At 32.5% G+C, this 22,019-nt stretch overlaps 1 protein-coding gene across 10 annotated transcripts in view; it reads right to left on the bottom strand.

The window, feature by feature from the left end:
• DPP10 (dipeptidyl peptidase like 10) overlaps positions 1 to 22,019 on the bottom strand; it is a 1,301,728-nt gene that overhangs the window by 61,479 nt on the left and 1,218,230 nt on the right. For all 10 annotated transcript variants that reach the window (XM_029225838.1, XM_029225839.1, XM_029225846.1 and 7 more), the window contains 4 exons: positions 19,878 to 19,985; positions 4,745 to 4,836; positions 4,287 to 4,334; positions 1,217 to 1,338 (listed from right to left, as the gene is read on the bottom strand). In XM_029225838.1, coding sequence (XP_029081671.1) covers positions 1,217 to 1,338; positions 4,287 to 4,334; positions 4,745 to 4,836; positions 19,878 to 19,985 — 370 coding nt within the window. The remainder of the gene's footprint in view (positions 1 to 1,216; positions 1,339 to 4,286; positions 4,335 to 4,744; positions 4,837 to 19,877; positions 19,986 to 22,019) is intronic.

The following is a 22,019-nucleotide window of genomic DNA, read 5'->3' as shown; positions in this document are numbered from 1 at the left end:
GGAAGATCCCACATGCCGCGGAGCAACCAAGCCCATGCACCACAACTACTGAGGCTGTGCTCTAGAGCCCGATTTGCAGGGCAGAAACAGAGACACAGATGTAGAGAACAAACGTATGGACACCAAGGGGGGAAAGTGGTGGGGGTGGTGGCAGTGGTGGGATGAATTGGGAGATTGGGATTGACATGTATACATTAATATGCATAAAACAGATAACTAATAAGAACCTGCTGTATAAAAAAATAAATAAAATAAAATTCAATAATTCAAAAAAATAAAAATAAAAGCAAAAAAATATTTCACCCACAAGATAAATTAAAAATTGGAACTAATTATATATTAATTTTAAAAATACATTAACTGGAATTGTCAATTATTTCAAATATACAGGATAATTCAAGTGTAACCATAAGATGTTATCTTAAAACTTCACTTCTCTAAGGAACTCTGCCTAGGGGTCTAATGGTTTTTCTCTGGTGTCATCCAACAAGTACTTCTCTTTTTTGATTACTTTATTTCAGATGTCAAGAGAAAAATAACTAAAAAGAAAAAGTATTGGTCTCTTCCTCATGGTGTCTTAAAACACGAATGTGTAAGGTACCAGCTGAAGCAGTAGCACTCAACCCATCACATTATAAGAGGACATCTCCCATTTCATCTCTGGGAAATACAGTATCCTATTAAAGGGACAGTGATTCCTATCAGTATAACCTAGAGTTACCATACTACTATGTAAGGCTATAGCATAGTTACCGGATAGAAGAAATAATTGGGGTGAACATAATTTCTCAAAATTGAAGGGGACTAGACCCTGGGAATTAAATTTCTATAGGTCCTAAATTTTTTAACAACCAAGCCATTATTTTAATAAGGAAACTATTGCTTTTCCTAATGCCTAGGTAAATTAGTTTATTATTCTAGCTTGACTTTGCTGATGTAAATATGTTTATTCACTTTTTTAAAAGGTCCATGTCAACCAGCACTTATTGATCATGCGTATGTGCACATATTGACTTACTCCCAATTTCTATCTTTTAAATAAAGTAATGGATACAATTTCTATCTCAATAAACCCCTAATTTATAACTTTTTAACAAAAACTTACATAAACTAAGAATATCAAATCATACAGCTAGGGTAATCATTACTAATGGTAGTAATAGATACTGATCAAATAAAATGAATAAAATAAATTTTATCAGAAATCATCTATTACCTTTACAGAGTAATAAGAAATGCTGATTCATGGGACTAAAACTGGCATCAAAATATGTACATTGTTCTTTCATAAAGTTACATGAAATGCACTGACGATTCAATAATCCTTCAGTAGAAGCACTGGGGAAAGAAAAAGAAAGTTAGAAATGCTATTGTTCCAGGTCCTTGAATGTGTGGTATCTATATTTAAATATTGACATAAACAAAGAAGCTACAGAATTACTCAGCTGAGGTTCCTTGTAAATTATGACTTACCATAAAAATGCAAACAAAGTCAATTCCCATTACTAATGTTAAGACATATGCATTTTTCTTCTCTGTAATAAAATTAAAATTATGTACACCTATATGAATGTAATATGTATGTATGCTTACAAAGAAACTGATTGTCACAGGATGCAATATAACTTATTCGTATTTATATTTTTATAGATATTTCTTTGTAAAGTCTTAAAAGAAATTACCCACAGAGACAAGCATAAAGTCACCAGCAATAATATTAGTTGGAAGAACTAATGTTTTCACAAGTCACACACATATAAAAAGCTCATGATTTCCTAAATTCAACATTAGATTTTGATATTAGTACCAGATTTTTCCCACTAAATAGTTGCACTGAATTTTTGGAAAAGAAAAGCTATTTTTGTATGATAATATATATAATGTTAATGCTCATACATGCTTTGAGACATCAAGGAGATAGATAAAGAGAAAAGCACTCATCTCTTTATTTTACAAACAATGGTGCTTAAGGTTAGAGGGGTTGAAATATTAACCCAAAGTTAAATTTCATGTACAGATTCATTTATTTTATAAATAGAGATTAATTGTAAATTATCTATGCTTCTAAATGAAAACACTGTTGATGATACATTTTTTAAAACTTGGCTGGACAAAATATTCTCAATTTCATTTTGGAACAAAACACATACTATAGTATAGTATAGTTCACAAAGTCACAGCTTCACATTTGAAACATTTTGGGCTCATTATAATCCAAAATTTTCCTTTTCTAGTCAAGGTGATTAATATACTAGGCACTTAAACACATTAGCTAGTTTCACCATTATGACAAATCATACCCATTTTTTTTCTTTTAAATTGTGGTATATACGTAAAACAACATTCAACATTTTAACCACTTTTCAAGTATATGGTTCAGTGTCATTAATTACAGTCACAATGTTGCACAACTATCACCACAGAAACTATGAATGTGTGCCAGTCCCTATTAGTCACAGCTATTTAGTGACATAACTAGAATTTAAAACCTTTTCTCTCTCTACTCTTCCATATAATTTTTCAGATCCAAGTTTCCTAAAAGTTATGTTGGTATCTTCTCATTATTTGGATTATGAATTACTAAAATAGAGAAAAGCACATTTTGAGACAAAATAATGACACCGAATATGCTAGCAGTTCTGATTCTGCAGAAGCATCTAATCCCATAAATTAAATCAACCAATTATTATTTTTATAGCCTGGACAAGACAATGATTGAGTTTTCTGGGTCAAACACTAATATTATCTTACAGTCAAACAAACTGGCACTGGATGAGCCATTTAAAGGGAGATTTATTGGTACTATATTTTCTTTATAACACAGCCCTCTGCACTAGTACAGGTCATAGATATATTGACTTTTGTACTGCTCTGCCTCAGTCACTGGGGACATAAGACAAACACACAAATCTAAGAACCCACTGTGATTCAAATCACATTTTAGGTTAATAAAGGGAGGAGAGAGAGGATGAGGCAGCGCTGCTAGCTGAATTTAGCCAAGTCTAATTTTCTGGCACTGTCATTTTTCGTTAAGAGTTTTACAAAATGAGAAAAATAAAACATTGGTCCAGTATTTCCACATCTCTAAAGGACTGTTATTGACTGCCACTATTAACCACAGTATAAGTTTCAAGAAAGATAAGCTTCAGGTAACCAAAAAGAGAAAGCGACCGGTACTTTAACCAAGACCTCTAAACCAAAATTAGAATCATTCTCTTTAAATAAACAGCTGTTCTTCTTTTGGAAGCCATTAGAATTGAGAACATGTGTTCCAGACTCTAAGAGAAAAAAAACAAAGAATGTGAAGATGACATATTGGGATATGTGATAAAAAGGAGAGGCTCGCTTCAGATTAAAACAATTTATGCATAAATAAGAGTGTGTGGATGAATTAGAGAGAGTTAAGGTACTTGAAACATGCATTTTTACTCTCAAAGGAAAGTCTAGGCTACTTGGTAAGAATCATTGGTGACACTTCTTCAAACATGATGAATTTCCACTGAGAATATGCCATGGCAGTTTTGACACTTTAAAAATGGATCTGTGAAATGTAAATTAGAAAGTGTATATGAGTCTATAATTGTAAGTTGCTTGCCAGACAAAAATAAAAGTCATTCTTGGGAGGTCCTGGTGAAAGCTTTCTGAGTGAGGAGACATTTTTAACACTAAATAGGTATGACCTTAACCCCTTTTATGAATATAACTTTTCATCTGGGAAAATTGGACAGATGAAAATAGTCCCCATCCACTGCTTTATTTTAGTAAGCAAGGACCATTCCTGCTTAAATAACAATCAATGGATTATACACATTATAGGGGGTGGGGGAGAGAAACTGCCACTTGATCCACTCTACTAAATGTTCACAATGCTTTTATTCTGTTCGGGAATACATCACATGTGTACAATATTAATGCCATGAAAATATAAATGAGGCATAGCAGAAGAAAAGCCTACTGGGGAAAATATGTAAATGCCTGTGATGTGGGTAGTTGAGAAAAGCAAGCCTCAAAAAAAAAAAAAAAAAGACATTTTGAGACTGTAAAAACAAATGAGGGAAAAAATAAAGGAGGAATAAGATGGTCTCCATTTCAGTTCCAATTCTTTATGCTCACAGTGGTCCAGAGCTGAGGGACTGGGCCAAGAGTGTGGGGTTTTGTCATACTGAGTTGGTTCTCTCCTAGCCATACCAAAAAGGAAACTTCAGACTTCTCCATCCCATCATTATGCTGTGTAGATGGCCCCTGAGGAATCTACCTGTGCAGGAAGATCCTCTCACATTGCTTACCTGTACAGCTGCCTCCCTCTGGGAGACGACTCGGTGCTCAGAAAGTAACTGCCCATGAAAGAAAACAACACAAACATCAGGCACCAATCAATTTTTGCCACACCGAGTTTTCACCTGAATTTTCAAACTGTCAAAGAACAGGCAAGAGCTCTTCTATTATTTAACGGCAGGACTTGATCCATTTGGGAAACGCATATTTGTTTCTTAAAATATTGTCACACTTTTCCATGATCTCTCTCAATCTGAGTGTGCGTGTGTGTGTGTGCATGTGTCTGTGCAACTGTCTGTGTAAGTATCTCTCTGCATGAAGTATAGGGAGAATCTTAAAGAAAAGGTTGTTCTTTACATGGCCAGGCTACTTGGACTAGGACCCTGGTAAGCAAAATATAAATCTAGCAGAAAAGACTGCATTTGACAACAGTGACTTCCAACCTGACTAGAGAACCAAAAACACTCACATTTTTTGCGTCGTTTCATCGTACGCCAGGATCTTTATCACTTCCCAGTTTCCTGATGTCAGATGCCGCACAGTAATTTGCTCACTTTTACTCTGCAAAGAAATAGAATATATTGATTTTCTTCTTATTTAAACAGCATCTCTCTGGTCAGCACAAAAGTACTAACCGCCTGTGTTACTTTTAATTCTTTAGTTCTCAGCTAATGTTGAGTTTCTCACTTTCAATCTTAAGAATATATCCACATGTGCATAAACACAGATGCAGGTAAGATGGTGCCTTTATTCCTATGCTGCAGGAAAACCATTCAGAAAACATCTCCAGGTGAGGATTACGTGTGCATCATCATGTTGACATAGGAAGTCATCTGGGCATTTGGTACAGACACAGGACCTTGTTAACTCTCATCTAAATGATCGACAGCTATGCAGTTTGGAAAGCTTTAAATAAAATATTTCAAACAAACTTCATTCCAAGTAGATTCTGTTACATTATTTTAACCTTTACAGATGTGCATTGCTATATGATTTGCTATTTTCACGCAATAATTTGTTTCTGAGATCATTAAATATCATCACTATTGATGAGGTCATCAATAATTTATTTCTGAGATCACACTGACCCTTGTAGCCATAGTTTATTTTCACTGATATATGGTTTTTTTTTGTTTTTTTTTTTTTTGTTGTTTTTTGCGGTACGCGGGCCTCTCACTGTTGTGGCCTCTCCCGTTGCGGAGCACAGGCTGCGGACGCGCAGGCTCAGCGGCCATGGCTCACGGGCCCAGCCGCTCCGCGGCATGTAGGATCTTCCCGGACCGGGGGATGAACCCGTGTCCCCTGCATCGGCAGGCGGACTCTCAACCACTGCGCCACCAGGGAAGCCCGATATATGGTATTTTATTGTATGTATGAATACAGTAAAATTTATTTATTTTTTGACATTTGAGTTTTTCCAAATTTTCGCTCTTAAAAACGAGTTGTCTATGAACAGTTTTATTAATGTCTCCCGGTGCATGTGACAGGATTTTCTTGAGATGAACACTGATAAATGGGACTGCTTGGTCAAAAGGTAAATGTCTCCTACCTAACTCAATAGTGACATTATTTTCCAAAGTTGTGCCGATTTAGAATCTACTAGCAATGTGAGTTTCTATTGCTCCACATTTTATCCACTTCCTCACCAACAGTTAATTTCATCAGACTATTTAATTTTTTGTCAAACTAATGAGTGTGAAATTGTATCTCATTCAATTCCTTTATTTTTAAGAAAATATTCAAATCTACAGAAAGGTTAATGGATAGTACATGAATACCCATAAAACCGTTACCTAGATTCACCAAACATTAACATTTTGAATATTTGCTCTCCCCCTTTCTTCATATGCTAAATCATATGAAAGGAAGTTGAAAGCATCAGACTATTTCAGCTCTAAATATTTCAGTATACATCTCTCAAAATTAACAGTATTTTCTCATGTAAGCAAATTGCATATCATACCTATGAATAACAACATTAATATCATCTAAATATACAGTATGTATTCTAATTTCCACACTGCCCTAAGTAACCCAAATATCTCCATATCTATATATCTATATCTATCTTTCTATCTATCTACATATCTACCTATCTACCTAATTGCGGTGGGTTGTCACCTCTTTAGTCTCTTTTAAAGTAAAAGTTATCCTATCTTTTCTTGAGTTCTACAACATTGACCATTTTGGGGGCGGGGATTGCTGCGGCATGTGGCATGCGGAACTTCCCTGACTAGGGATTGAACCCGTGCCCCCTTCATTGGAAGGGTGGAGTCTTAACCACTGGACTGCCAGGGAAGTCCACACTGACCATTTTTAAGACTCTTGGTCCAGTGGTCTGATATGTAGAGTATTTCTGATTTATCTGATTTTTAAAAATGATATAATTTAGGCTAATATTTTTGGCAAGAATATTATATAGGTGATATTGGATATCTCTTATGCTTCATATTAGGAAACACACCATTACACTTCTTCCCATCCTTAACAATGCTGTTTACAAGGTAACTGATATATGTTCATTGTAAAGTACATTTTTCCCTGTAGTTAAAAGTGGGATGATGCTTGCACATTACATGAATAGCTTTTCCTCCATGAACTTTCCACTCAGTAGTTTTGGTATCCATTCACCTTTCCCTGAACAAATTATCATTTGGAAGTGATTTTCTAACTCTAACATCCATTCTATATTTATTAGGTGGTATTCTTCTGTAAAAAGAACTTTCCCTACTTTTTCCCCTCACGTGTGTTCACTCTCTTTATCTCCCTCTTCCTCGTACTATTATAAACATTTTTAATCTGATGTGTTACATTCCATTACTGTTATTTTGTTGTTGTTGTTATCATTCTTCATGATGCTGAAATTGACAAACTTTGGTTAGTGGGACCCCTTCAAGCTAACCCCTCTATTCTTTGGAAATGATTATGTTAGTTTTAGAGTACTTCCTTGTTTTCTGCACAGTAAGATGTTCTAAGATCGCTTCTTATCTCCCATATCCATAATCAATAATTTCTCCAAGGAATATTTTCTACTGGATTATGATATTTAGATATCAAGATCTGGGCTTAGGTGTGCTCATTACTACTCTAATGTTATTAGTTCTGGACCTTTTCAGAGGAGATAGATAGGCAGCCAGACAGATGTCCATATGTTCTGTGTGTGTAGGTGTATGTGTGCGTTCTTAGTCACACCTCAATTAAAATTCATATCAGTTTGATTTACATTTTAGGTGTATTATCTTCTCTTAGTATTTCAATTTAAGCTTTGATGTCCTCATTCTTTTTATTTTAAAATATGTACATGGTCAAAAATAAAGTATAAATATGTGGATATATACATTGACAGAAGTCTTGATCTCACCCCATTCTCATCACATAGAAAAAACTTTTCTTCATTTGGTTCTTATTTATGCTTCTTTTCTGGGGGTAGATTTTTATAATTAAAAAATTAATATTTTATTACTATAAATGTAAATGCTAATCTAATTACATATATATGTACAAATTAGAGAGATTGTGGGATGTGCTCTATATCAATTGTTATATATCATCTTCTTTTTAATTCTTAAATAGTTCTGCCTGTGTGGATGTACCATACTTCATTCAACTAGCCTCCAATAATGCAAATAATCTATAGTGATTATTATCTCAAATAATGCTTTATTGATTAACCCTGTGTATATGTTTGTTTGTGGTTTAATGTGTAGGGAATTATCTTCAGGATATTTTCCTCCATAGGGAAAGTACCATTCTGCACATCTACCAGTAATGTATAAGGCGCCTGTTTTCCAATGGACATATAATGACCTACAGAAATGATCCCTGAAAGTACAGTCTTCCCATGAACATGTTACAGAACACGCTGTTCATTGTTTGAATTTTTGCTAATCTGACAAGTGAGAAATGTTGCTGTGGTAGACGCTATGATACACCAACCAGAACTCCCTTCTAGAAGGAAGGACCTACCTCTCCAGTGGCTACAAGTCCTGCTGGAAGAAGGCCCTCAGCTGTCAGTCTGGAGACAGCCTGCACTGAAGAAAATGGCCTCACCCAAGATCATACCTCTTTTCAACAGCCCTTGAAAGGACAACCTGATCAATATTGGGATAGAGAAGCCCGGCCCTCTTGCTCTAACTTGGGACTTCTCTGAAGGGCTCTCCCAGTGCAGAACTCTCTGTGGGGTTAGCTGAAACCTTCATTCAGATGGCTCTGCCACTCAAATTCTTCTGCCCAATGTTGCTTTCTTTTCCTCCTTTCCAGAGTTATTGATCTCTGTAATAACTGGCCTGCAGGCTAATCTTTCTTTCACAGTTGGCTTCCTGTGACACTCAACTTGTGACAGGTATATTAGTGTATTTTCATCTTGCATTTTGCTTGGAAGAAAAGTTGAGCATCTATATTTATCTATATATGTACAAATGCTTATATATATACATATAATGTATAATATATAATAATCCATTTGCATAATTGTTTTATCTAACTCTCTGCTAATGTTTGTCTCTGTTATCTATTCGATCAGATTTCTTTGTATTCTGGTCTTATTTATTTTTTAAGAGCTCTTTGTGTCTTTATATCCATTTATTGAGGTATATGCTGCAAATATATTCTCCTGGTTTGTCATTTTGTGTTGACATTGGTTATGACAGCATTTTTCCCCAATTTTTTTCTGTTCTTTATAAAATCAAGTTTACCAACATATTCTTATATTACTTCTAAGTGATGATGCATAGTTTAAAGGCTTTCTTCAAACTAAGGTTACAAAGAATTTACTGATGTTTTCTCCTATTACAGGTAAGATTTAATTTTTAAAGTTAGAGCTTTGTCATTTTAGAGTTAGGGTGGTAGTCTGGAATTACTTTTATCTTTTTCCTAAGGGATATTGAGTTTTCCTAAAATGATTTTATAAAAACTTAATTTTTTCAGTGGTTTGAAATGCCACCTTTATTATATATTAAATTTCCATATGTACCTGAGTCTATTTTTGTACTGTCTATACTATACATTTATCTCTGTTAAGTCACGTCCCAATACCACACATTTTAGTTATAGATTTTTTTTAACATCCATATTATTTAGGACTCACACCCACTCATTGTTCTTATTTTTAGGATTTCCCTAGATAATACTACATTTTTATTTTCCCAAAGAAGCTTAAAAATAAGCATATCTGGTTCAAGCAAATAAAAACTTACTGGAATATCTTATTGGGAGACTATTAATTTTATAATTAATACTGATCTTATGATATTCAGTTATTTTTTAGAAGAACATAGATATTTTTCCATTTGTTCAAGTCTACTTTATGTCTTTCCAGAATGTTTCAATGTTGTCCTCATATGGGTTTTGTACATTTCATATAATTTCATTTTCATATTTATTACTAAGTATTTTATATTTTGCTGCTATTGTCTAAAGGCCTCTCTCTTCCATTATACCTTCTAATTGATTATTGTTTGCAAATATGAAAGCTATTGATTTCTGTATGCTAAATATCTATCCTGCTGTCTCACTAAATGCTTTTTCCAAATCTTACAGCTGGTTGTTTATTCTTGTCTCATTAACTAATACCTCCAAAATCATTTTACATAATAGTGGAGATAGTGTGCATCCTCCCTTGCTCCTGACCTTGATGGGAATGACATGAGATTGGCTTTTGGGCTGAGGTATACATGTTTTATCACTTTAAGAAATTATCCCCAATTCCTATATATATATATATATATATATATATATATATATATATATATGTATATGTATATGTGTATGTATATGTATATGTGTATGTATATTAACCAGAAATTGGTATTAAATTTTGTAAAAGGCAACTACAAGGAAAACCTATTCTATAGACAATTTAAATTTTATTGGCATTGCCTTTGAAAGTCTAATAAGATTCTTTTATGAAATCATGTGGGCCTGGTTCTCACTTGTGGTGTAGTTCTTTGATAACATTCTGCTTCTTCTACGTCATTAATCAGTTAAGCTCTGCCTCTCTCCTGGGGACAGTTCGAAGTGTATTTCTTCATGAAATTTTTCATTTCATCTAAATTTTCAAACGAATTGACATAGAGTTCTGCAAAATAGTCTCTTACGATTTATTCAAATGACCCTTTGTTTATTTCCCATTAGCCATTTCTAATTTTATACCAGTTTGCTTTCTCCCTCTTTTTCTTTGATTGGCTGAGCATGTGTCTTGTCTCGTGTGTGTGTGTGTGTGTGTGTGTGTGTGTGTGTGTGTGTGTGCACATTTTCAAAGGGTAAACATTATTTTTTCACTTATTAGTTCTACCTTTTTCTATTTATAAACTACTTCATTTCTGCTTCAAATTTAATTATTCCCACTTTTCTAATTTTTGCTGCATTTTGCTGATAATTTTCTATTTAAGTTGGAAATTCAACTTATTTCATTCTTCCATTTTCATTTTTATGTTTGTTAAGTTATGATTTTTATTCTGACAACTTATTTTGATATAAAGTGTTGCCATTCTTTTTCTTATTATTATTTTATAAATTTTGGAATTTTGACTTGAATTCTCCAGTAAATTGTTTAATTAGATTTACTTTAAAAATTACTTAGTTGGAAAACCTGTTAAAATATATTATTGATTTCTAGGCGTATTACTTTGTGATTATAGCACGCTTTTATTTAATTTCTAATTTGTAGAACTTACTGAGCTTTTTAGATGGATGACCTGATGAATGTTCAACTTTTGACAAAGTTCCACATACATTTGAAACAGATATATAATATCTCTTGTTTAGATGTGTTCAAACATAAATACACACATTATATATGCTATATCTATAACCTTACTTAATTTTTTGTCCACTTGAATCAGTTTGAACTGAGAATGAATGGTACAATAAGGTTTCCACATATTAAGTAGTTTCTGGCATTTCTGTTTTATAAAGGTAGCCATCTATCTGGGGCATAGATACAGACAATTGACTATTATATCTTCCTTGTGCTTTGTGGCCTTGAACATTATAAAGCATCTTCTTTTGGTGGTCTTAATGCTTTGGAACATGAAAGCAGCTCTTCTTATTTGTTATCAGGATTTTAGCCTTTCTGAATCATTTTGTTTAAGATGTATATTTTGCATAAAATATTGAACTGGATTCTGTTTCATGAGCCAATTTAAAAAATATTTTTAAAATTTTAGGACATAAGTTAGGCCAATTTACATTTATTGGTATGACTGATACCCTTCTAAAAACTCTATCATATTTTATACGTTTATTTTGAATATCATGTTTAATGAGTTTTTTGTAGGCAGTCTTTTTGTAGTCTGTTTAGTGTTTTGAAATCCAGTGTTAGGTTTTATTTTAACTTTACATGTCATCTTTATATTAATACCTTTAATAATATTTTTCCACCACTACCCCCCTCCAAAGATACTCTGTGTTTCTAGAACATTTTTTTGTTGTTCTGGTTTGTCATTGGATTATGGGTTTAAATGTTACCTCTCTTCCAATGTTTTGCTTATCTTCTATAAAAATGCCAATTAAGGGGCTTCCCTGGTGGCACAGTGGTTGAGAGTCTGCCTGCCGATGCAGGGGACACGGGTTTGTGCCCCCGTCCGGGAAGATCTCACATGCCGTGGAGCGGCTAGGCCCGTGAGCCATGGCCACTGAGCCTGCGTGTCTGGAGCCTGTGCTCTGCAACGGGAGAGGCCACAACAGTGAGAGGCCCGCATACCACACACACACACACAAAAATGCCAATTAAATGTCAGGTGGATCTTATTTCCTTGTCTTACCTAACTTAAATCAGATCCCTTCTACTTTATTTCTTTCTATTGGCTGTTTTTATGGGTCTTCTTGCTATCCATTAGTATATTTTCAGAAATATCTATTTACTAGTGGTCATCTTTCAATTAATTATTTCTGTTATTATTTTGTATTATCTTTTCCATTTCCTTCCTGAAATCTGTCACTTTTTGGTTTACAACTTTATTTCTACTTTATGAGGCCTTTTCTAGGTTTTGAATTTCTCACTTGATAATTTTATGTCTACATATGCTTATTTAATGATAATAATTCATTCTTTTTGATAATAATAGTCATTCTTTTTGGAGTATTGTTTTAGAGAATTCTTCTGCCTCATCATTGTTTTTCTTCAGGAAAAGTGTCTTTATGTATTGGAAAAATTTTATTCTACTTTCTGTTTTCCTTATATAGTAATTTTGTAAATCTATTGCCAACCATATTTTGCTCTTTATAAGTATCTTGGATTTTCCAGGATATAGATGCTTAAGAATGGTGAAGGATTAGGTGACTCCCTTGAATTCTAAAGGAGCAGTGTTTCCAAGGAGTGCTATTAACAGTTCCCTAAGAACTAGTATCCCTAGAAGCACCCTAATGAGACACCATTAGGAGTGGATAATATTTTTTTTCTGTAGAGTTCTTAATTTCTACCACTAGTTTTCACCTTTTCTTTTACCGACAATATTCTAAGAGATGCCTCTCTCTATCAAGTTTTTTTTCTTGTTTTACTTTCTTGGGTGGTAATTTTTAAAAACTGTCATCTTTGGTTTTGTGCATATTCAAGTTACTTCATTCTGATTCATTTTCTCAATGCTTATTTTTAAAAGAAATGTACTAATTTCCCACTATAGATTATGTTATATTATCTAAGCTTTTGATTAATGCCTTTGTCAGCTTAAAGAAGTTCTTTATTTTTAAATTTCTAAAGCTTTTGAATATTTGGTAGAATCCACCTTTAAAAAACTTCCTGTGCCTGATTTGAATACATTTTAAGACACTGATTCCATTACCTCAATATTATGGGACAATTCAGGTTGTCTGTTTCTTAAATCAGACCTGGTATTTCTTTTTTCTAGAATTTATCTATTTTACTCAAGCTTTCAAATTTGTTGACATCGGCTATACATAGCATTTAAAAAAATATTTTAAAATTTGCAGTTATGCCTTCTTTCTATTATTTATACTTTGGGGGCTTGTCCTCTTTTTAAATTAAGTTTGTTATACATTCTAGTGTGAATTATTTTTTTTCAAAAAACCAACTGTTTATTTGGCTAAACCCCTTTATTTTATCTTTACTTTCTATTTCATTAAATTCTACTATTGAGTTTCTCATGTCCTTCTTCTACATTTGAATATATATGTATACATATAGTATAATTATATTATAAAATAACAAATAATAGATATATGTAATTTAACCCATGAAAAATGTAAAAATTATATTTTATTTTCAAACATATCGCTTTTTAAAAGTTATAATTGTTGTTATTCACTTCTAATTCAATTGCATTGTTTTCCGAGAGTGTAATCTATCAGCTAAATAATAGTTCAGATGCATTTTTGGTATAAATATATCTAGAATCTAGGATTTTTGATGTGGGAGAGTTTTATTAAATATCTACTTTCTTATACTACTGGAAGCAGAAACTAAAAGGTCATTCCATAATGTATATGTAGTATTAGAATCTTCCTTCAAAAAAACAATAAGTGACTTATTGGTACACATCTGTATTTCAGCATCTTTCTAAACCATCTATTCCTTATTCTTAAAGGGAGCTCTCTAGACTTCTAGCTGCTCAAGGTCAACAACAAGCATGTGACTTCTTTATTTTAACTTCTTCATATGCTGTCTGATGCATTCTGGCACTTTACAAGTACTTGCTGAATAAAAGTATAAATGCAAAGATGAAACCAAAGTTCTGAGATTTGAGACAGGCACAGCCTGAAGGCTGGAATGGAGTTCTGAAGTCATATATTTTATTGCCAAATTCCCACAAGACAACAACCCAGTAGATAGTCCTACTTACTCATTTTCAGATCCTGTTTTGAATGGACCAAGGACAGGACTAAGATCTCAGGTTTTAGTGCATCTAATTTCAAGATGAACAAAATCTCAAAACATTAAAAAGTAAAGAAACTTTGATCAATATTTGTACATATCTGGAGATGCATTTTGTTCACAGATTTCTAGATTGCTTATATTTTCTCTGTTTTTCAGATAATTTTGGTGTGTGTGTGTGTGTGTGTGTGTGTGTGTGTTTTAAGGATGGAAGAGTGGCCACATTAAAAGTGATCATGAGCAAAAATCCAATGCTTTGAAAAGTGTTTGAACACAGTGTACAGAAAATAAAAATTACACATCCAATGATGCATCTCGGATCAAAATATGTTTCTAAGTGTAGAAGTAAAAGATCTCTTGTTGGAAGCCATGATAACAACCTCACAACCTTTGGACTTTACTTCAAACATCTGTAATTTCTCTGCTTGCTTTATATCTACCAGGGCAACTCTGGGCTGGGGAATAAGTTTCATTCCATTTTACATGTAATAGCATAGACTATCTTGTATAGTTACATAGTTATAAGACTTGTAAGCTATTTTCTAATAATAGCATATTACGTTTGATCTGGACTCTAGGTAAATAGTTCCAATACCAATCAGAATATGGTAGCTGACTATACAGTAAATTCAAAATAAATATCAAGGGACTTGACTAGTCTGTACCTCAATTAATTTTCCATCCACCTTCAGCAGAAATATAATCACAGGAAAGGTAATTTAACAAAGCAGGAAAGAATAATCATTTTACTTCACAGAAATAATTCTTTCTTTCTGTGCCACCATAATCTCCATTATATTCACTTAGTAGAAGAGAAACACTGATTATGAATATGAAACCATTGTGGAATTTTGACAAGGGCAACATGGCAATATACTTTAAATTGAACTCATATTTCACTTTTAATTTTATAAGGGCAGCAATAAAACTAGTAATTTCATTCATTTTCAAAAGAGCTGAAAATCTAGGAAATAAAGTGTTTTTATTTGGGACATTAGACCTCAGGCACTTCTCCTTGGATTGGCAGAGATTTTATCTTACTCAGCAAGTTCAATATGAATTTTATGTATCTGTTTATAAGTTGGAAACATATTGGTATCAGTAAAAGTTTAATGATGCATGTGCTTTTCACCTGATTATACACTGTTCATTCAAATTTCTTACAGTAAATTCTGTTTAACTTTTACAGATTCTAAATAATGGAAATATTGCAGTGCTTAAAAATAGCAATGCTTTAATTTACTGTCTATTCATCATGTGAGGTGAACTAATTGTTTTCAGACAATGTCCTAATCAGATACAGCAGTGAAATGTAATGAAAAAATGGTACTGGGTTGATTGGGTGACAGAATTGTGGATTGGGGGCATGCTATTTTCTACAGTATTTGTAATGAATAATGGCATTTAAAATTGTTCCAGGTGAAATCATCAGCTCTCATAAGCAAAACTTTGTATTGCTAGATAGAAAAAGTGAATGAATTCACCCATATATATAAATTTTCATTTAACACAGTTTTGGAAGATAACAGGGCAATTGCTTATGCTTATAAATCTGAACAACTTAACATGACTGAAACTCTGCTTATCCCATATTAGAGGGGAAAAAGGCGGCCATGTATTTGACAAAAAACTTTCTCTTGACTGCAACTTACATTGTAAGATATAGGATATTATGGTTCCAAATATGGGAATTCAGGAGTTAGAAGTCTACATAAAGAATTCTATGGGGGAAAAGGGGAGAGGGAAATATCTGAAGTGATCTGAAGTGGTCTGCTGTAAAAAAAGGTTTGCATCGTTTGATTCAGAAACTACGTAAACTGATATCAATACTGCATACTTCACACTCTACTCAGAAGGAAATTTATTTTAGCTATAAAGATTTTTGGAAGAGCCAGTTTTTATTTTTATTATTATCTTTAATGGAATATATAAAAGTAGATAAACCGTACTCATAAATTTTGCTTTCACATATTCATATAGAAAGTATCTGGAAATATATATATATATAAATATATATGGGTTTAGAAATATTTTACTTTTGATTCAGGAATTCCAGTTCTGTTAACCACAGCTAAAGAAATAATTCATAATAAAAATAATCTTTATGTATAGTGACATCTATAGTTGCAGTAAATTGCCACTAAATTAAACATTGAACAAAAATGGTTAACTATGTACATCCAGTCAACTAAATATTAATATTCAAAAGAATTGCATTTCAAAATTGTTTAGCACTATGGGAAAATTATACTTTAAAATTTAAATTCAAATAGGATAAAATACTGTACTTAACATAAAATTATAATCATGTTTAAAAGTAGACTGGAGGAACACACAATTTTTTCCTATTTTTTATTTTTTGGAATTATTTTAACAAGCATAAGTCTTGTAAATGAGGGGGAAAAAACGACTAAAATATTTGTAAGGCCAACCATCAATCTATATATTGAAAATATCCTGAAACACTAATTTTGTAGCCTGGTCTCTAATTAATGTTTTTTGTTTACCTACTGATTGTGTAAGAGAGAAAAATGTTTGCAAAAATTTACTAATTTCATTTAGTAAGATACATCAAACAGATGAATATATTTGCAGTCAATGGGGAAGCTCTCTAATATAGCTAAGCATCAAGTACTGCAAAGGTGGTCTTCCTGACGGCTGCCAAGCTCTCTGTTCCTGTCATTTCTCACTCCCTGGGCACATCAATTTAGGTGGAGTCCTCTGGTGTATCAAGGGAAGGAAGAGGGGGTAAAAAGTCATCACTGGTGCTATGCACTGCTGTTTAGACGGTAAATTAGTACACCGTTTTTGGAGGGCCAGTTTCACATTCCATATCAAAACCTAAACAAATACATATATGTACACATATGCTTTGCCTAGGTAACTTTTGACATCTAGAAATATATATTTGTGGTAAGAACATTTATCTCTGGATCATTTTTGGTATCAAAACTAGAAATAAATATGATGATGAAAATGAATTCATTTAAAACAGTATAATATATTTACTAGACAGGATGTTGAATAGCTATTAAAATCACATTTACAAATAATATGAAATATTAAGAATGCAATTAAATGATGTGAGAAAATGCTCAGAAATTACTCTTTAAATGTTACAAATCAATATATATGCTTTGACTGCACACTTTAAGAAAAAGTGATATATTTTTAATGTAAAAAGAAATTGGAAATATATACAACAATTGATTTGCAGTGTGCAAGTCTGGGGTGATGAGATTATGTTTGATTTTATATACTCTTTTTTCTTCTTCTTACTTTTTGGCTACAACCACCAGGGAAGTCCCTGATTTTATATAATCTTTTGTTTAGTTTACTCAGTTTAGAATTTTACAAATTTTTATAGTGTATATATATATATATATATATATATATATATATATATCAATACGGTAATCATAAAAAAATCATAAAAGAGCTTTTTTGTTAGCTATTTAAAAACTGAGGCAAAGAGGTTCAAAATTGTGTGTATGTACAAACTTAAGAATAAATTGTATTTACCTAAGCACTGACCTCTGATTCATTAACAAAGTAAGTTAATTTTAGCCACATTGCCAAAATATCTGTAAATAATCATGCAGTCATGTTTATTTATCAGTGAGGCAAACCACAAATTCTCTGAACTGTAGCCAGAATAGATCAAAACATTTTCTACTTCAATGGAAGCTTTGCTATAATCTCCATATGGAAGAGGAACAAAGTAAACACATCTGCTCTATGAAGTTGTTCTTCTGAACATTTCAGAAATAATGAATTAGACTGCATTTCAGACTGGTTTGATTGGGAGACAGAAGGTATTTCTTCCCAAGGCTTGTAAAGAAACTTTTGTTATGTGCATAAATATCTCAATTTCTACATGCCAACATCTTCATCTCCTACCTCTGCTCTGCCAACCCCACACTTTTTAAAAGACAACATTTCTGTTCTTATTTTGTTGAATAGATAATCTCAGAATTATACATATATATACAGATAGATGTATTATACATCTTCCTCTACCTTTCACTATATCTTACAAATAGTCACAATTTGTAAGTAATTTTGACTACCTGGGTTTTTATACAGCTTCTTGAATATAAATACTGATATTTAAAAATGCAATAAGATGTCACCACAGTCAATTGTGAGATTTGGAAAGTTTTATTTATTCTTTTGGTGGAAATATTTCCCCAGTATTTATGATAACAAAGTTTATAATTAGCTAGCAAAAGTTAATCAGGTAAAGCAATTTGCTGGTGAAGCTTTCTCCAGTTCACATAAAAACCAAAATATGTTCCCTTAATATCACCTGTCTGATATAATCATTTAATAGTTGAGTACAGAATCACCAAAAATTTTTATTCATATATAAATGCTTTCATTTATTTAAAACATAAATGAGATCACATTATATATTAGTCTATAACTTATTTTTCCAATTTAATAATATACTATGAAAATTAATCTACATTGCTATTGTGGAGATTATGTATAGTCAAATTATTTATTTCAGCTTTGATTAAAACTAAAGTTAAAATCATGACAATTACTTTAACAGTACAGATCTTGGACAAGGGTTGCCTCTTAAGCTACTGACACAGATTTAAAAAATTCAAGGTACTGAGCTGCCCAATGTAAATATATGGATATGGTAAAATATACATATATGGATAATGGTAAAAATTGGAGAATATGCACAAGACTTGAAGGTTCTAAGAACATAAAAGTAGTCAGGTTGCTTAGGGATCTTTTACCACATTCATATTTATTCTATACTTACTTAGTAAGTATAATATCCATATATGGATAATGGTAAAAATTGGAGAATATGCACAAGACTTGAAGGTTCTAAGAACATAAAAGTAGTCAGGTTGCATAGGGATCTTTTACCACATTCATATTTATTCTATACTTAGTAAGTATGAAATTGATTCTTGGCTAGTTTGTTTATAACACTCTCAAGAAAGATTCCAATTTATCCACAATGTTTTATCTTTATAAATTAACATTTACCTGTGAGACTAGACTGTTTATTTGATTTTGAAGGAAACTTTATTTCTCATGAATATTTTTATTGTCAATTAGATTCAAATTGACTCATTAACCTTGCCATATTTAAATTACTTATTGTGAATTCATTGATTCTTTTTATAATTAGATAAAACTGTATAAAACTGGTTAACATTCATTTGAAATGTAGAGGAAAAATAACCTTTTATCCTTTTTTTATCAAAAGGTCCATAAAAACATAACACAGATTTTATCTTTGACAACACATAAGAAATCTATTTTATCCTGGTTTTTAAAATCTGCCCTGCATTTCCTTGTGTGGGTATACTACAACTTACTAACCATTCAATTTTTGATGGACATTTAGACTGCTTCAGGTATTTAAAACTTTTATAACACACTGAAAATATTACTTGTACCAAATAGATGATATATATTTGTTGAATGAAAAATCGTCTCTCGATTTTCCTCAGGTCTTGGAAAGTAGGGGTTGGGCACTTTCCATTTATTAAATTCTATATCCCAAGGCCCTCAACTCATAGCACACATGTGTAGCTCACTAAATTTTATTGAGTGTTGAAAGTGTTTTGTGTACAGCTTGAATTTATGGCTAAGGGTGGGGATCCTCTTCCTAAAACATCCCTGAGTTGGATATATGGCTGGACTTCACAGGTATTAACTGTAGGTGCAGAATACCACACGAAAAAGACTTTCATGAACATGATGGAATGAAACCAAACTACAGAAAGAAGCCAGCACTTACCTGGACGAGGAACATAGCTATGTGGTTATATTCTCCACGGCCCCCTTGCTTAACAGGAACTGTCATAAAGAATTTGCTGCCATCTCTAGAAAACACGGGCTCCTCATTCTAAAATATAGAAGCGCATGCAACAATCTCAAAAGGGCATTTGAAAATTGTACTTCCAACTATTGCTAATACATGCATGGAATAGACCAATAATTGATTTAAGTTTAGTTTGGCAAATTGTCGAATTATTTAAAAAATAAAAGTATAACAGTATGTTTTAAAGTGAACGCAATGATGCATTGGGCATATGTGTGTGTTTGAGTGATGAGATGGATGGGAAAGTTTCTTGCATACTGGATAGAAATGATTTACAATTAGACTGAAGACACTTTTTAAATTGGTTCAGAAAAGAACTTTCATGTCTTCACATATGATATGATTGTGTTTAGAAATTTATCTTTCAAAAATAAAGAAAATGTTAACATCTGCACCAGTTTATCAAAATCATTTTTTTAATTTAGAAAATTTTCTAACATATAATATTTAATACATTTTTCTGAAATCTTTTACTCAACAACTCAAGTTATTGAAGATACATTTCTGATGATGTACACATGAATTTACTGTAAATACAAAAATGAAAAGCCTGCAAAATTGGAAGGAATCCATTGAAAATAATTTAATTCAAATTTCCCATCCTCACTGCTCACTCCTTCACAAACACACAAACACAGATGCCCATTTGATGATTTTTTAAATTAAACTCTAGTAGCATGTTAAATCAATACAATTGTTTTTTAAAATTAAATGATGGATGATATACATATAGATTGCTTTCTTTTGCTTCAGGGGAAACATTAAGAAAATCGATCTATGTAACAAAACATCAAGTTCTTTCTTTTAGATTAGTGAGAGTGATTATACATATGGTATAGAGAAAGGCTTTGGTATGGTTTCCTCAGTAGGTCTTCAGAATGGCTCACAACTATTTTTAGATGATCTGACCCTCCACTCTCTTCCTGCTCTCCTCTTCCTTCCTTCTCCTGCTTCCTGCATTTTCCTGCTCCAGTGCCTTTGCACTTTTTTTTACCCTTTGCCTGGCTCTTTCTCATATCTCTCTCTTTTCCTTCCTCCCTCCTTCCCTCCCTCCCTCCTTCCTTCCTTTCTTTTTCCGTGGAACTTATTTCTTTTTAAAAAAATTTTTATTGGAGTATAGTTGATTTACAATGTTGTGTTACTTTCTGCTGTACAGCAAACTGAATCAGTTATACATATACATATATCCACTTTTTTAGATTCTTTTCCCATATAAGCCATTACAGAGTATTGAGTGGAGTTCCCTGTGCTATAAACTAGATCCTTACTAGTTATTTATTTATATATAGTAATGTGTATATGTCAATTCTAATCTCCCAATTTATCCCTCTCCCTTCCCCCGCTGGAAACCATAATTTCGTTTTCTACATCTGTGACTCTATTTCTGTTTTGTAAATAAGTTCATTTGTATACATTTTTTAGATTCCATATACAAGCGATATTATGTGATATTTGTCTTTTTCTGACTTCACTCAGTATGACGATCTCTAAGTCCATCCATGTTGCTGCAAAAAGATCTTTCTTGATCTCACCTCTTTCTTATATCTGTTATCAGTGAGGTGTTTCCTGATTACCCCATATAAAGTGTGATCAGGAAAGCCAGGTCATCCAACTGTATCTGAATCCCTCATCCCACTTTTGCCTACTGTCTACTTTTTTCCGTACCACCTAATACGATACATATTTTATGTATGCATACATTTGTTTGTACATGAATGGATATGTGTATATGTGCATACAGGTAGGTAGGTAGATAGAGAGATAGGAGGTATTCCTCTAGAATGTAAGCTCCATTCTTCACTGCTTTGTCTCCAGCACCCAGGACAGTGACTGTCACATAAATTGTACTTAATAATCATTTATTGAATGAATATGTAAATTAATAACTATTTTAATAATCTCGAGTCTGATTCTAGCTTTATTAGTAATGACATCCCATGATAGAAACATAAAAATATTATTTTCCTTGTCTACTTCATGGACACTCATGAAAATATAAGATGATATGTGTAATAAATTTAAAACTCTGAGGTAATACAATTCAAGGATGGGAAAATT

This window comes from Monodon monoceros, unplaced genomic scaffold, assembly GCF_005190385.1.
Source record: "Monodon monoceros isolate NGI ecotype Baffin Bay Population unplaced genomic scaffold, NGI_Narwhal_1 Super_Scaffold_16, whole genome shotgun sequence".
NCBI lineage: Eukaryota > Metazoa > Chordata > Mammalia > Artiodactyla > Monodontidae > Monodon > Monodon monoceros.
Note: the sequence above shows the minus strand (reverse complement) of the source record. Positions and strands in the feature narration are given on the sequence as shown.